The 12,741-nt window shown below is 40.5% G+C and overlaps 1 protein-coding gene across 16 annotated transcripts in view; it reads right to left on the bottom strand.

The window, feature by feature from the left end:
• The window catches only part of MAP2K6 (mitogen-activated protein kinase kinase 6), a 144,826-nt gene that overhangs the window by 25,210 nt on the left and 106,875 nt on the right, over positions 1-12,741 (bottom strand). For 5 of the 16 annotated variants that reach the window (XM_073235854.1, XM_073235855.1, XM_073235843.1 and 2 more), the window contains exons 12-14: positions 10,364-10,682; positions 5,910-6,044; positions 5,210-5,534 (exon numbers count right to left, since the gene is read on the bottom strand). In XM_073235854.1, coding sequence (XP_073091955.1) covers positions 10,605-10,682 — 78 coding nt within the window. In that variant the 3' untranslated portion in view covers positions 5,210-5,534; positions 5,910-6,044; positions 10,364-10,604. Of the gene's footprint in view, positions 1-2,753; positions 5,128-5,209; positions 5,535-5,909; positions 6,045-10,342; positions 10,683-10,856; positions 10,915-12,741 lie in introns of those variants that run through there. The other 11 variants (XM_073235850.1, XM_036997389.2, XM_073235851.1 and 8 more) reach the window with 10 other exon arrangements.

The following is a 12,741-nucleotide window of genomic DNA, read 5'->3' as shown; positions in this document are numbered from 1 at the left end:
TGATCTATTAAAACTTAACCTACATGAACACCAGTCCTTGTACCCACCCCAACTCCAGTGCATCATCAGCTCTCTCCTTGGTTTCTGGGTTTTGAGGTAACATCGCGAGTTGCAATAAGCAGTAGTTCGAAGGAGAAAAAAAAAGGAACGATACACACAAGCTGGGTAACAGGAAAGCTAAGCTAAAATGAAAATGCACAGGGCCACCAAAGCCAGTAGGATAAAGACAACAAAAGGCATGCTTCCCCACAAAACAGGTGTTTTTAAATGCAATCCTAGTGCTTGACGGAACTTATCAACTGACAGTCATCATTTACCTTTCCCTATACAAGATGAGGCGTGTTTCATGCTGAGGAAGCTGCCCCCACACGTTCCCACATACGAAAACACAGAGTGAAGGATATGCCCCCAGCTCCTTCCTCCCTTCTGCAGCTCACAAGTGCTATGTTCCCAGGGCCAGAGCATAAATGTAGCATTCACCTCGAAGGCACGGAAACATTCCACTCACATCCTTTAGAGGTTTCTACTTTATGAACCTCTAATGAATTCCATGCTGCCTCACTCATAAAGAAAAGATCCATGAAGAAGAGATGATGCCTACCAGGGAAGGCTAGCAGCGTGCTGGACACAGCAGGAAAAGTGAGTCCACGAGGGAATCCACAAAACCATAGTCAAACTTCTACTTCGAACTCTCCAGAGACACAGTGCTGGAGAAGGGTTTCAAAGGATAGGGGTGTGGGACCTCTCCGATCTTTCAGAATATTTCAGGTACCAGGAAGAGCTAGCAAAGCCTCCCAACTAGCATATGGAATTACTTCATTCTAGCATCAAGGGATTGTAAAGACCAGGCATGTTTCCACTTGCCCAACGGCTGTCTTTCCGATAAACATGGATTAAAAACAAATTGGGGTGCCACATAGGAAAACAATCAATCATATATACAAATGAAAAGAGAGCCATCATAAAATTCACACAATGTAAGAAAAAAGTGTGCGGTTTTTTTTCTTACAAAGACCAGATTAATAAACAGAAGGAGCATTTTCAACAGTGAAATCAAAACACAAAGGAAGTGAGGAAAACTCACCTATTTTACTAAAATTCTTGCCAAGTTCAATTCCATAGAGAAGACATATTAGCATCTCATCAAGATTTTCGCAAAATATATAGAAAAATATTCACATGTTTAAGATTTTGAACTACATCCCTAATACCTCTTTCAGCTTTAAATGACTCAATGTGATGATTCTGTGTAGTACGAAATATGTTCCAGTTGTGGAAGTTAATTACATAAAGACAGCATTTTTCCTCTAAAAATACCTGTTATTTTATTAAAACTGCAATTTCATCATTTCGGTTTGTACAGAAAATCACTCCACTCAGGAAATCAATTTAAGACTGAAGAATAAACCAGACATAGGGGTCCTACGACTGACAAATTGTCTGAATTTTCTTAATCAAACCTCCTCAGGTAGTTTTTACACAGAAATTGGCCAGGAACTCTAGACATCGCTGCCAAATACAACTTTTGACACATACAGAGTTTGAAAATGGCTGCTGGAAAACCCCAGCTGTTAAATTTGATTTAGTGGCTGAAGCAGCACTATCAGAATTCACCACAGACTTGTTATGTGTGCAGAGAAGGCACCTGATGTAATTCAGTTGACATCTAAGCATTCTCTTGTATTCAGTTCACGACAGATAACCATCACAATTTCCAGCGTTCACAGGTTGTACCAGTTTCCCATTACCGTTCTCTGCCTGTAACCTTTATAAAACTCAACAAGGTAAACTGTCAGATGGGTCCCTCCTTTGTGCCAAAAACGGTCCAAAGAGCTTTGCTGTTTCCTACCTGTCAAGAAAATTACAACTGCTCCTGCAAGAAATTTAGGAATCCCACTACCCACTGAGAGCCAGCCACACCGCTCCTTGTCACGGAGCTCAGGTGATTCTCAACCACTTTAGAAAAATAAGCAATTTAAGGACCTATAGGCACAGCTGTCACATCGATTTTTGCATACGTCTCTCAAATGATTCACACTTAAAAATGACAATAAATGGCCTTCTTTTCTTGTCCTTCCGCCTCTAAGCCCTGTTCACATACTCAGTACAGCAAAAGCCAGGGACTTACAGATATTGTTGGCTACAAAATTTCCGAGATTCTTGGGCTGTTCAGATTCCAGTTGTCATTTCATTGGAAGTTCCCAAGCCTTTAATAGCTGCAGAGACTTCCAGTTAAAGGGGATGATTTGGGAGGATGGGGGTTTCAGATTGGGCAAGGTTGACCTCCATTACACTCTTCTCCCCTTCCCTTCATGGTGAGAGGCCCACAGGGGCACCCCTGAATGTAGTCTGGAAACACTTCCGTGCCCTCAACTCCTACCGTCCCAAATACTAAACATACACTAGGAGAGAAAACTTGAAATCAGACAAAAAAATAAAATAAGATAGCTACTTTTTCTGCACAATTCACTGCTTCTGAAAACTCAAACTAGCTTTGAGTATTATGTCATAAAATGACCAATTCTAGATCTTGTAGTGAAGACCTGTAGTGTATTTCTAAGGATGTTCACAGCTCCCTGCATTGCGGAAGAAGTATATTCACCAGACAACCCTTGGTGTCCACTTTCCTTTAAAACGTCCACCACTGGAACCAAAGATTAAGGGGCTCTTTGTATTCATATTTCTTTACTCAGAAGGTAGCTGACAGGTGGGCTGGAAACTCAAAATGCTGTGCCACCCCTCCAATCCTTTACCTCTTTTCTGAGTGACATCAGCTTCAAACAGGGACTGTAGACTCAGTAACAGTAGGGAAACAAGAGAAACGTTTCTAATATCAGAAGCAATGCCATGCTCTGAATCGTCTCACCATTCAGTGCTCTTAAGAGGAAAAAAAAAAAAAGACTAGGTTTTTGATAGGTTTTCCCCTAGATCATCTCTGGAATAATACAGAAAATAAGGGCTCTCCCATGGGGTTCATAGTCCAGCACTGCTCTTTACATTTACCTTTTCTCACAGCCCCCAAACAGAATTTCCCATCACTGTTCCGTCTTAAACTCCGAAGTCCACAGCAGTCCCCTGAGGCGGTGGCCTGACATGCTTTGTTGAAATAGCCTACAGACTCCAATACAAATGCCGACTTTGACACAATGATGCTGACTGGCCACAGTACAATATTACTTAAAAGGAACAGATACCCAATCCAGATGCTCCCATTTACAGGCCAAAGAGAAGTTTTATTATAAGGTCTTATATCTTGTGTGAAAGTTTTACTAAAAGTTCTTTTAGATATCGCTCACAATTTGGGAACAACGGAACCTAATGTTGGCAGACCGATGCCAAATTGTTGAATTTGAGTGTGGAGGTATGAAAACGTGGGGTCAGTTCCTTTCCACAGAAGTGTTAAGTCAGTTAAGGACACATCTGTGTCCAGCAAGGAAGAACAAGAAAATGTAATCAAGGAAAACAGAAAAGACTGTGATGGCTTGGCCGAAGCCACTAACTCTGGGGGTCGCTTAGGAAGTTCTATTTCCTTTATTCAGATACAAGTAAGCGCCTAAATTTCCCATGATTTCCCTGAACTCAGTCTCCAAGTCACAACAGCATTTGCCTTATTCCTTGAAAGAAACCCTAAAATCCCAGAAATGCAAAAGGGTAAGCTGGGGAAAACCTCTGCATATCAGGATTAATTGCTCACTGCGAAATCTGTCCATACTGGCAACTGTAAGAAAGAAATACAACGCAAATCTCCCCAAATCCAAATGTAAACTCCCAAGAATAAATGGTTCATTGTCCTTGTCCAAATGACAATGAGAGTGATGTCAAGATACTGACAGTCCCAGGGAACTAGAAATGGATATTTCTAAATCCTATTAACACATGTTCATGTTATGAGGTGACATTTGTTTCTTTTTTTTAAAAAGAAAAAGCCCAGCCACAAAGTCCTGGACTTTCTTTTGTGTTTCTACTGAGGCCCAAGTCCTCTTCAACTCAGATTGGAAAGGTTTTTAGAGAAATTTTGTTTGAAAAAGGAGTTTGGGTCAGGAACCGAAAGATAAACCCCAGCTTATGGGTTGATTCCAAATGACTCTATCAGAAAGCCTGCGATGGTAGAATTATATTTGCATGGCTGTCATCAGTGACTCTCGAAACCTCAGAAAAATGACACCTCTTCATTGCAGACACCAGGAGCAGGTGGTGAGTGGTGTATGTGGTGGCTATGTGCTTCCCCCAGAAGGAGAATTTCACTTGGAAGGCTCTGGAATTCAGGTTGTTTCCCCAGGTGAAGAGAAAATGGTCTTTTAGGTAAGTTGCCCATACTTAAACAGGCTCTCTTGAGGAGTTCCTGAGTGTCATTCTAAGTATTATTTATGTTTGCCTGATGATACAGCAGGAAAACACAATGTTTCTGAATAACAAAGAAAACTCTAGCTATAAGTAAGATGTGCTGCACTGCTCTGAAAGAAGAAAACGGACAGAGCTTACTTAGGTGGCAGTTATTTGCATAGCATTCTGAGAGAAGGCAAAGCAAATTACACAGTTGTTCTCATCCCAAAGGAGCAGCAGATCTTTCACTAGAGGCCATGAGGCCAGAAATTCAACCAGGGCTGGCAACCCGAGATACTCCCATCAGAAAGGAGGCATTTTGCATAGGCTCCTTAAAATAGAACTTTACTGACGATTGAAAAAGGAGTAAGGTAAAGCAGCCTCATCTCTCCAAGCCCAAGGCAGGGTACTCAAGGGGTAGGGCTAAGTGTCTTGATACGGTGGCAGCCTAGAGCTCTATGTCCACCTCAGAACCAGTATTGTGACCCCCCCCCAAACCATTCTTTCTTACTTTCTGAAAAGATGGCCTGATAGACCAAGTGGATGAATTGGAAGATTTTAAGAATTCTACCTGCCTTCTACTTCTGAGGTAAGTCTGGCCTCCCAAGTTTTCAAATCCTAAGAGACTACAGTCCAGGGAAAAGGAAAATCAAATGATCAGTGTCTGGGGGTCTGCGATTCTCCTTGCATGAGAAGCGCCCCACAGAGAGAAACAGGATGCAAAACTAAGAAACAAGAAGGCAATTAATGTCCAAGAGAAGAGTGTGCCTTTTATTTCCAAGTTGCAGTAAGTTACGCTGGTCACTACAGAGAAAAGGGAAAAGTACATATTCAGCTTCATTGGAATAAAACTGTCCCACTAGCTTCCAAAGCAAGGAATACTTACCAAAGAAATGAAGAGTCACTGTCCCTGGGACTACACAGACTCCACCTTTTCTGAGTTCCTTCTCCTGTCTTTATCTTCCTAACAGCAGCTGAGCTAAAGACTCACCAAATGAAAGAATTCTATGCACACAGTTATCAGGTGGAGTTTTGTATTTGATGTCTAGGACGAGTATTGGCAAATCATGGCCTGCGGGCCACATTCAGCTGCTCGTAATCTGCTTTTGGAAATACAGCTTTATTGGAACTCAGCACATGCTCACGCACTTACATAGTGTTTATGGATGCTTTCAGACTGAAACAGCAGATCTCAGTAGCTGCAACAGGGACTGTAAGGAACACAAAGCCAAAAATATTTATTATCTGGCCCTTTACAAAAATTAAAAAGTTTGCCAATTCCTGGTCTAGAAGGTCACAGTCCACATTCTACACAGCAGAGGTTATTGATTATCTGGGGCCTACAAACTGTCCTACACTCCCTTCCCCTCAACGAAAAAAAAGCTTGCAAAACTATGTTTTCCACATACTATGTGCATTTTCCTAGGGAAAAGGTCTTAGCCTTCAACAGATTCCCAAAGGAATCCAGAGTAACCCCAACCAAAGCCAAAAAAAACCAGAGAGTACCTTTAGCTGCCAGCACATTTAACAGTGCTAACACACACACACACACACACACCACATACACACAGACAAGAAGAACATACCTTCTAGAATAAAATCTCTTTTTTTTCAGTTCTATCAGGTTTGGTAGCATCTTCTTTCTAGATTTTACTCTGGCATTTTTCCATCTGAATATGTGACTTTTCAGAGGTCCACTTAAAAACTGCTCCACCTACAAGCTAATTAAATAAAAATGGAAGATTCTTTTAAGCCAGCCAGTCTCCTTTAGTTCATAGATAGACGTGCAGAACACAAAATCCCTAACACAAGAAGGTCTAATGTATTTTACTAGATCTGACCAACAGCTCCAATGAATTTTATAAATACATGAATCCTACCTGTAAGGTCAGAGAGGAAAAACAAAGCCAAAACAAGCATTTGGGTGAGAAATCAGGACCCAGGCCAAAGGTGAAGTGTTAAAAAGACACCTTTAGAAGAAAGAGAATAGTTTCTCTGAGCAGAGGAGAAGCCTCTTGGTCAACAAAACAATTTTTAGTGTTAGACTAAGAAAACATTAGTCCCTCTCTGTCTCCTTTGTGATTTTATTCCAAAGATACCAGGTCAGGTGCATTTGGAGACACCAAGGGCCTCATGAGTCTCCGTGTTGGCCTCCTCTAATGCTATTTCATTTTCTAATATATGACGTCCAGCATTGCTGGACTGATGGACGCCAAAGGACAGCAGCACCTCAATTAAGAAGTTCATCAACCAAAGGCAAGCAAAACCAATAATACTGATGAAACACAAAGAGTCAAGAAACATCGAGAGTTGAGTGGCCAAGAATTCCATTTTGAGGGTCACCAACAGTAGGCAGTGCAGACATCAATATAACGTAATCTGTGGTCCCCAAACTGTGTGCTCAGGCACCCTGGGGCACCACAGTAAACTCCCAGAGACACCACACAAAATTGCAAAGTTTTGAGAAAAACACAGCAATATGTATCGGACATCATGCAAACCTCTACTATTAAGTTTTTTGGACCTAACTCTTTAATAAATGGAATTACTATTAAGTATTTATTTTGGTGTAGGGTACCATGTAACAAAAATTACTCCATCAATGGCACTATGAACAAAGAAAGTTTGAGAATCTTTAGCATGTGCATTTTTTTGGTTTTTTTTGTTCTTGTTTTGATTTTGTTTTTGGTTAGGCGTGGAGGATATACAAGAAGTGTAAAATACAAATACCTCTGAGTTATCCACATATATACTCATTTTCCATTTCAGATAGTTTAACCAAGATAGAAGCTGCTTATTTAACCAACTCATTCTGACTGTATAAGCGTGACCAAACACAGCCTTTAAAAAACTGGACTGTTCTTCCACATCAAGACCTTTAATCATGGCTATTAGATGAGAGCCAAGTGTGACACTGGGGACTGTCTTACTGCTATTGCATCATCAAATAACTTCATCTGTGTGAGTTCTTTCTTCTTTGGAATCACCATTTTGGGAGGCTCCACACTTAGTCCAGGAAGGTTGATTTTGCTTAAAAACCAATGTACACTTTTTAGGGAAATCCACATTTGAAATTATCTTCAGAGCCCATGATATAGTATTTTATAAAAGATTCAGTAATGGGGAAACTTCAGCTCTGAGGGCAGATTTGACGTCTAGAAACTGCCAACCACAACTTGGTTCTATGGGTCTAAGTCTGTTGAACAAGGGAGTTAAACCAAAGAAGAAAATACCTGGTAAGGGTTTTTGAACAAAATAAACAGCTGAGGAGTAATTTAAAAATGGTGATTACATGTTACACATGTGGGCGAAGGAAACTGATACTGAAGGCTTTTCTGAAAGAGAAGTGGCAAAAAATATTTTAGTAGCATTATTCACATAAATATGTAGTCTTTCAAGGAGGCTACTCTGAAAGGCAATACTGATCGATATGTACACATATATGGCAATTGTCTTAGAAGTCATTCACATTACTTTTTGGCACACCTCTGAAATCAACAGTATATATATATATATATATAGAGAGAGAGATTTTTTATAAACATAAAGACAATTGATAATATGGACAGGTTATATGGTACCAAATCAAATACAGCTGGAAAAAAGAGCATAATCTTTTTTGTAAAGATATATCCACTTTCTGATACACTGGTAGACATAGACAGGACTAATAATCAGATGGTCCATGCTGGTAGTGCATTAAATATTTTGAGAACCATCCCTGAATATATCTTTCCTCTCCCTTTCTCTCTATCTTTATCTCTTTATATATGTATGTGTATTATACATGTATGCATAAATATGTATGTATGTACAGGACACTCCCAATTTATATCAACTTAAACATAGTTTATGCATCTCCACCTTTATTTTAAATTAGTTATTTAGAACTTATAACACAGTTCTCAAAAAAAAAAAAAAAACTCACTTTCCAAAATTTAGATTCAACAGGCTACCAAGCCATTCCACCTTAGTACGTAAGATACCTAATGACATTGTTTCTGAAATGGGAAAAAGAGATCCCAAATTTCAAATCAGTACTTCAGGAACCCTACAATCATTACTCTCTGCAAATGTTCAAGAGAAACTTTTAGGTCAACATCTCTTGAGGAGGTACTAGACCAGTACTCTCCATCCTGCTGCCCATCAGAATCATCTAAGAGGCTTGCAAAAAATACCAATTCCCAGGCCCTACCGTGGACCGATGAAATCCAAAAATCTCTGGGCCCTTGGCACTGACGGTGCTCCCAAGTTCCCAGTGATTCCGATGTGCACCTGGGTTGAGGGCACTGACAAGCCCCTCTACCTCGACATATTTCACCAAGAGCTCTGATGGAATGACCTCAGATTTCTTTCTACCACTTTCTCTTTTCATAAGTTGGGTAAATAAAGCAAGGAATACAGCTGTGGTTTTTTTTTCCCTCCCCATCTCAAAGGGAGAAACTTCTAGATTTGGGAAAGTGGGTGGGAAAGTGAATGGCTAGAATCACCAGGATAATACCCCTTTCTGGCTGAAAAAAGATGAGGGCAGAGGTAGTTTCAAAGCAGATGAAACTGATGTTTAATCAAACAGGTTACCTCTTGTAACTGAACACCAAGAAGTATAAGGAGGTGCCATATGCTGGGCAACTGCTATGAGCTAGAGGTCATGGACAAGGAGAGAATACAGAGAAAAACAGATGATTGCACTTCAAACTTTGAAAAGGGAAGATGGGGAGGATTTGAGGGAGTAATAACCTCCATATCTGTGAATCTCAGGCAAGGAATAAAACAGCGAGTGCCCTCTTCTTTTTAATCAAAACTCTCTGTCCCTGTACTCCAAGAGTAGTCTTACATAAGCACAATGTCCAAAGCAATGTTCCCTGGGTCTTATTGGTCTACAGTTTCCCTGTATCACTTCAATCCTTGATCCTTGAGCAATCCAGAGAACCTACAGGTATATGTAGCCATGAGAGCCTTTACTGATTCATCAGCCTGCTAGGAATCCACAGTGGAGCTGGCCTGCTACCATGAACAAGCTACTGCACGCTGCTAAGAAAGATGTAGCCTCAGCTCCACCTGTGGAAATTTGGCAGTCCCCTCCTGGGGATTCATTCAACTCTCCCCATTGTCTCCTCATCTGATCAAAAAACTACTAACTACCTTTAATTTTTCTTTTATTGCAAGTCCTCCCATATAATAGTAAGGCTTCTTCACAGAATAAGAAAAAAGAGCGCAAAAGAGGATATTAACTACAAAGACAATCCATAGGGCCGAAAGTAAAGAAGGCACCAATTCTCTGTATGGTTTGACATGTCATTTCTTCTGGAGACTGACAAATGTCTCCCTTATTAAATATGGATGTTTACAGAAGCCAGCTGGCCAACTTGTGATTTATCAAATGCACGTGCATGCGCGCGCACACACACACACACACACACACACACACACACACACACACACAGGTAAAAGGCTACACAGGTGATATAAAATCTCATCATGAATCACATTCCATTAAAACTATACCACAAATGTCAAGAGAACCAAACTTGTGACTCTTTGAGCTGTGATAAAAGATGGTGTTTTCCAAAGCTGAGAAAAGAGTCTGACCAGGACACCTTGCCACTTCACCTAAAATACATGGTTATTAACCCAGGATTGAGCAGGAATCCGGGGACACAACAACAGCCACAACAGCTGGGACAGATATTTCACAAGAAGAGCTCCTTGTTGACATTTTCATAATACTCCTACAGATGCATATTAAATAATTTCTTCTGGACCACAGACACAACTGAACTTAAAAAACAAAAGCCCTATAAATATTGCCAACCCAACCCTGTCTTTCATGTCTCCCTCCTGGCATAAAATGGAATCTTTTCAAACCAAGCACTTAAACATAAATATTAAAATAATACTTGGGACAAACTACAAATCTACTGACAATGTCATCACTATGATAGCACCTTTTTACCAGGGCCAATGCATTCGCTTTATAAAAGACCAGAGAAGTCTGAGAAGCTTAAGGACTCATAAGACACATCATTAAATATTTAATCACCTTTTGAAGTCCTAAGCCTTTATCATATTCCATCCATCTAGACAGTTCATTCTATACTATAGATTCCAAGGCCCCCATTGGAGGGGAAAAAAACAAAGAAAGTGGGGAGGAAAAAAAAAACCTTCTGAGAGGCAGGGTTAAATTATCTCAAAGATGAGTTTCCATTGGCGCTTTAGTGAACTTGCTTCACCCCGTAAACCCACCAATCCACAGGAGGGTCAACTGATTAAGTCCATTGTTTTCAATCTCCAAGAATCAGTTTTACAAAAGATGCCACGTCTGTTGCTTTGGATTCGTGTAGGGTGAAAAATGGATGTTGCTGGGAAAGAAAAGAAAAAATACATGGTATTAATATTTGCCATTGACAACATATGAGATTAGCAAATTAAATGTTTGGTAAACAGACTGAATACCCCTATTAGGGCTGAGCTGTATCTTCCTCCCCCTGCCCAAATCAAATACACATCTAGGGATGCAAACATTTTAAAGATACCTCTTAGGTGCTATTTCCTCCCATTTTGATATCTGATTCCACTGCAGAGTACCTATTGCTTTAAAAAAATATGTATGTAATTAGGCTATATAAATCCCATCTATGATAAAGTACAAAGATTAGCTAATACAGCCCAAACTGTAACAAATAACCCTGTTCCCTACAAAGTAATTTTAAACTGATAAAGAGGTAAAATAACGAGATATTTATTTCATACATTTATACACATTCATTTCTTGGGAAGTGGGTGGTAGAATGAGAAACCAGTTTTGTGGAACAAGTAAATGGGCAAAGCATTGCTTTCCCCTTGGCATTCAAGAGGTGGTTTGGACCGAAACAGTTCACAAAGCCATTTTCTCAGCCACACCTAACGGCCATGAGTTCTACTTATCTCACTCTCGATGAAGAGTTGATCCATCTGCAAAATAACATAGACTGGCTAACTCTAGGCAGGGCCAAAGAAAATTCAACTTGGAGATTAAAGATTGATGAGCAAAAAAATGGTCTCTATGCATGCAGCTCAGATGCAGTAAACTTTACAAGAACATCAAGTCTAGAACTTTGCTGGGGGAATCGGCATTGTTCGACACAAGACGTGACACATGTCAAAGCATATAGAGAGAATATTTTGGAAGAAAAATGAAGCCACTTTCTCTGCATCAGACAAATCCTCCCCCAAATGCTCAATTTTGTTACAGTCAATGCCCACCTATCACACCAGAACATTACATCTCTAATAAGAAGGAGATACGTCAGCTCATGATCCCCTGTTCTCACAGTGAAAACAGAACCATTCAAACAAGTGGAAGAGTATAATTCCTTCAGGTAGAACCTAGTACCATGTACCCCAACCACCCTCTCCCACCTAAAAATGGTCCCTACCTGACTGTCTAGTGGTTATTATTTTCAATGACTAGCTCAGCAGCTAAATCTGAGCATTTTTGCATGCAGACGTCAGATGACTCACTCTGTTTCCCCTGACTTTGGTGATTTTAGTTTACAACCTTCATGTTGCCTAGCTGTAGGTTTTCTAATTATATTCGTTTTAAACCTGTCAGCAGAGGGCTGGATGAGTCAGCTCTGTGGGGAACTGAATGCCCACCCATGGAAGTTTTAGGAAACAATGCAAATGGGAAAGGAGCAAAGAAATAAAACCCAAAGGCAGGCAGGTAGTCACTGACTCAGAAAATAGAAAAGAGGCTTTCTGCTTTTGCCCATCTGAAGGTACAGGTTGGGTGTTGGCTCAGAGCCTGACACCCACGGTATTAACTGTGTATTCATTAGTTCTAAACGAGGGGCCCTTCATCCTGAGCTCCTTGGACAAATAAACAGCTTGATTTTTAATTACTAACCACTTACCCAGCACACTTACCAAGGGTTTGACCATCATGCTTATTAGCTTTCCCTCATCCTCTGGACATTTTGTGATTTTTTAAATGTACTCAAAAGTTTTTACTATCAAAACAGGATACTTCAAAGCTCAGACTGTCTCACTGGCTGTTTCCAATGCCCACCAGTCCCATCTTGTCTCTGGTTCTGCTGGCAACTCTTAGGTCAGGGGATACAGCCTGAGTCTGTGAATGAATTCAATATCCTGACCTGAAGTCTTACAAAACAGAAAAAAATCTTTGGGTATCTTTCAGTTTATTCTCAGGCTAGGGAAATGCTGCAAGAGCCAGAGGGCAGGGCCTGGGGAAAGCAGAAAAGCATGTCAAAATGGAAAATGTGACTTGCCTTCTTCTGTGGGTTTTGAGGCTATAAAAGTTGGGAGGAAACCCGGTCCCTTCTATAAGCAATGGACTAAGAATAGCAAGGGCAGCAAGCAGGAGTCGAGCAAATGAGGCACCCTGATTCGTTCCCCAGGGCGGGTTTCTCCAAAGAAAAG

The sequence above is a fragment of the Manis javanica genome, chromosome 4 (genome assembly GCF_040802235.1).
Source record: "Manis javanica isolate MJ-LG chromosome 4, MJ_LKY, whole genome shotgun sequence".
In the NCBI taxonomy this organism is placed as follows: domain Eukaryota; kingdom Metazoa; phylum Chordata; class Mammalia; order Pholidota; family Manidae; genus Manis; species Manis javanica.
Note: the sequence above shows the minus strand (reverse complement) of the source record. Positions and strands in the feature narration are given on the sequence as shown.